At 41.9% G+C, this 3,181-nt stretch overlaps 1 protein-coding gene across 1 annotated transcript; it reads left to right on the top strand.

Moving 5' to 3' along the window:
* The first annotated feature begins 390 nt into the window (after positions 1 to 390).
* Positions 391 to 1,637, top strand: ch25hl2 (cholesterol 25-hydroxylase like 2). The gene has a single exon (XM_005720098.1). It carries the CDS (start codon positions 524 to 526, stop codon positions 1,424 to 1,426), a length of 903 nt encoding a protein of 300 aa, XP_005720155.1. The 5' UTR covers positions 391 to 523; the 3' UTR covers positions 1,427 to 1,637.
* Positions 1,638 to 3,181: the final 1,544 nt, after the last annotated feature.

Raw genomic sequence — 3,181 nt, 5'->3', positions numbered from 1 at the left:
TGTGTATTGGTGTGTGTATGTGCGTGTTCCCTGTCTTATGATTTGAGAGTGAGGGGGCAGAAAAATGAAAGGGCTGATTGTTAACATGCAGTAGTGAAAATATAACTTGGTATGTTTTTTTCTGGGAATGTTAGGAGCTAAATGACATCGTCTCCGAGTTGAATTCTCAAGAAGACGGAAGCTCCCTCCATGATTTGGGTCAAAAATGAGAACTGTTGAGGCCCGGCTCCTGAGTCCTGGCTGCAGTCCTTGTGCCCATGAAAAAGGGCCTTTAAAAAGCGCCTTCTTTTAAAATGCATGGGGGTGGAGGGGATGGTGGAGGTGGGGCTTGAACATACATAAGAGGCTAAGACAGTCCACCAGTCCAATTTGGCACACCATCACCGGGCAATTTGCTGTCGCTTAACCTATTACGAGGAAGCTTGGATCCCTCTTTTCATTCAGACCCTCTTTATCCTCTTTGGTTGCTTGTTAAAAATAATCCTATTGGATCAGCCATCTTTGGAAGAGAAGCGCCATATTAATGATGAGCGTGGGCGGGTTACTCAGAACTGAGACTTTATCTTGGATGTCATATGTAGACAATGTGACTGGGGATTATTCCCAGGACTTGGTCCTGCAGCCTATTTGGGACTATCTCCGTCAGAACTACCACGACCTCCTAAGAAGTCCTCTCTTCCCCGTGGTCCTCTCAGTCACTACCTATTTTCTCCTGGTCGCTCTTTACACTGTGTTGGACCTGCTGGCTCCCACCTGGCCGTGCATCAACCGCTACAGGCTGCATCCAGACAGACCCATCACCTGGCCTAACATTTGGCCCACCTTGGGTGTCACCATTTACAACCACCTGCTTTACATCTTTCCTGCTGCAGTTGCACAGTGGCTGTGGAGGCCACCAACCCCTCTACCCCCCGAAGCCCCCACTCTGTTCAGTTTTTTCCTGGGCATCCTGGGCTGTATGGTGGTCTTTGACTTCCAGTACTACCTGTGGCACCTGCTGCACCACCGGGTTGCTTGGTTGTACCGCACTTTCCACGCCATCCACCACCAGTACAACCAGCCTTTCAGCCTTGTCACCCAGTACCTGTCTGGTTGGGAGTTATTTAGCGTGGGATTTTGGGCCACAGTAGACCCCATCCTGCTGCAGTGCCACTGCCTCACAGCATGGAGCTTCATGGTATTCAATGTCTATGTTTCCACTGAGGATCACTGTGGCTATGACTTCCCTTGGGCCACACATAACTTGGTGCCCTTTGGCCTCTGGGGTGGTGCTCCGAAACATGACACTCACCACCAGAGACCTGGCACTAACTTTGCCCCATTCTTCTCTCACTGGGACTGGCTGGGGGGCACCCACACTGTACCAACCGCCTCCAGCCACTCTGCCATGGGAGAGCCAGAAGAGATGAAAGGAAGAAAAGACTAAAGGACTTGAATTAATCTTTCAATGACTCCATTGCTAGTTTACTCAAACTGCCTCTTTTGTTGATGCTTTTATTCCAGCAGACTCATTTTTCCTCTTTACTCTCCTGCAGACTAATTTCTCTCTTTTACGTCTCCCACTCTTAACTCTCACTTTGATAATAACGATTTCCACTATGTGGCTATCTTTGACTGCATGGATATTTTTCACATTTTACGAGCTGATAATCAATCTAACATTGTTTGACAGTGTGGTAAGTTGTCAAAAGATATTTTTTTATGTTTGTATTTTGTACAATGATAGTATAGATTATCTTATACTTTTGTGCAATGAACATATATCTCTTATTCATAGAGATTTTCCACTTATGTCAGTGAATTGATGTGCTGTTAATTGTCTCAGTGGCATTCTCAGGTCAGGTACCTTACATGTGTAATTTGTTTGGAGCTACCAGAAATATAAAATAAAATTTAAAAAATGATTTGAAGTCCTTCCTTGATTTGTCGAATGTCACTGAGTAGCTCTGAGTCTTTGCTGACGGAGGATGGTGTGATCTGTCAGAGTGATTACACAGAAGTTTGCACGTACATTCTTCCTCTCTCCCTCCTCAGCAATGACCCTCTCACTCCCACGCATGAATGGCTGCCTTTTAGCTGCATCCCAGTATGATGCGTGGGCGCAATACTAATCCATCATTCTCTCTCTTTGAGACAAAATGGTCCTGCAGGAAGAGTTCTTAATTAAAGCCCCCGAAGAGAAACTGCAATAGCTGCCCTGACAGCTAATACTGAACTGCAGGTGCTGTTCTTTTGAAAAAATTTTATTGACTACGATAGAATATTATTTGTTTTTATGAACATCAAATGATTTTTCGCTCTTTTTGATTATTTTTTTTTTACAAATTATTTAAAAGTAGAATCACAACCTTTTTTTCAGGTACAGTTTTTCCCAAATAACTTGGTGTTTAAATAAAATCATGAAATCCTAGTTTATATTATTACAAAGAAACCAGTAGGGGTCAGTCTTTTTCCAAACCACAAAAAGAAGAACAAGTGTACAAATACATGTAAAGCAAAAATTACAACCTAACTGGGAAAAAACAAAAAAAGACCAAAAAAACTCCCAATGCATTCTTGGTTATTTTCCAGTTATGCTTCTGGTTATATCACAGTTCTAGGCGATATAACCTCAGGGATTCATAGTTCTGCAGTAACAGTTATTGTGACTTATCTGTCCTTGTTATTCATCAATGTGCGTTCCTACCTGCAGTCTGAACCGGTTTAGCATGTTTTTTGTGCTCAAACATGTTGCGTTTATTTTAGAAACACTGCAGACAGGGCTCTCGGGCACAACTTATTCTTTTGTTAATCCTGTTCTAATTATGGGATATGCATGTTGAGGAACAATATGAATAATGTGTATATTTTTAACATGAACTATTTTTTTTTTTATTGCAAATGAATATATGTAACACAAGAGTAATATAGGTATTTTCTTTCAGGACAGTATTGAGGTTTAACTTTTTTGCCTCAATTCTTATTTGTTTAACTCTTCTCGGAAAAAAATCTATTCCCTTGAGCAGAAGTTGTTCTTGTTGTAATATTAAATTCAACAAGGTTGTGTTAGGTCTGTTATCTCATTTTCCATATGTCAGTTAGAGCACGCTTCAAAAACATTGCATGTGTAGAGCAATGACAAGAAGTGACATCATCATACACATCACATCTTCGGGGGTGGCTGTGGCTCAATAATTACTTC

This window comes from Pundamilia nyererei, unplaced genomic scaffold (assembly GCF_000239375.1).
Source record: "Pundamilia nyererei isolate P.nyererei 1_Seehausen unplaced genomic scaffold, PunNye1.0 scaffold00002, whole genome shotgun sequence".
NCBI lineage: Eukaryota > Metazoa > Chordata > Actinopteri > Cichliformes > Cichlidae > Pundamilia > Pundamilia nyererei.
The sequence above is the reverse complement of the archived record's forward strand: the minus strand, read 5'-3'. Positions and strand labels throughout refer to the sequence as shown.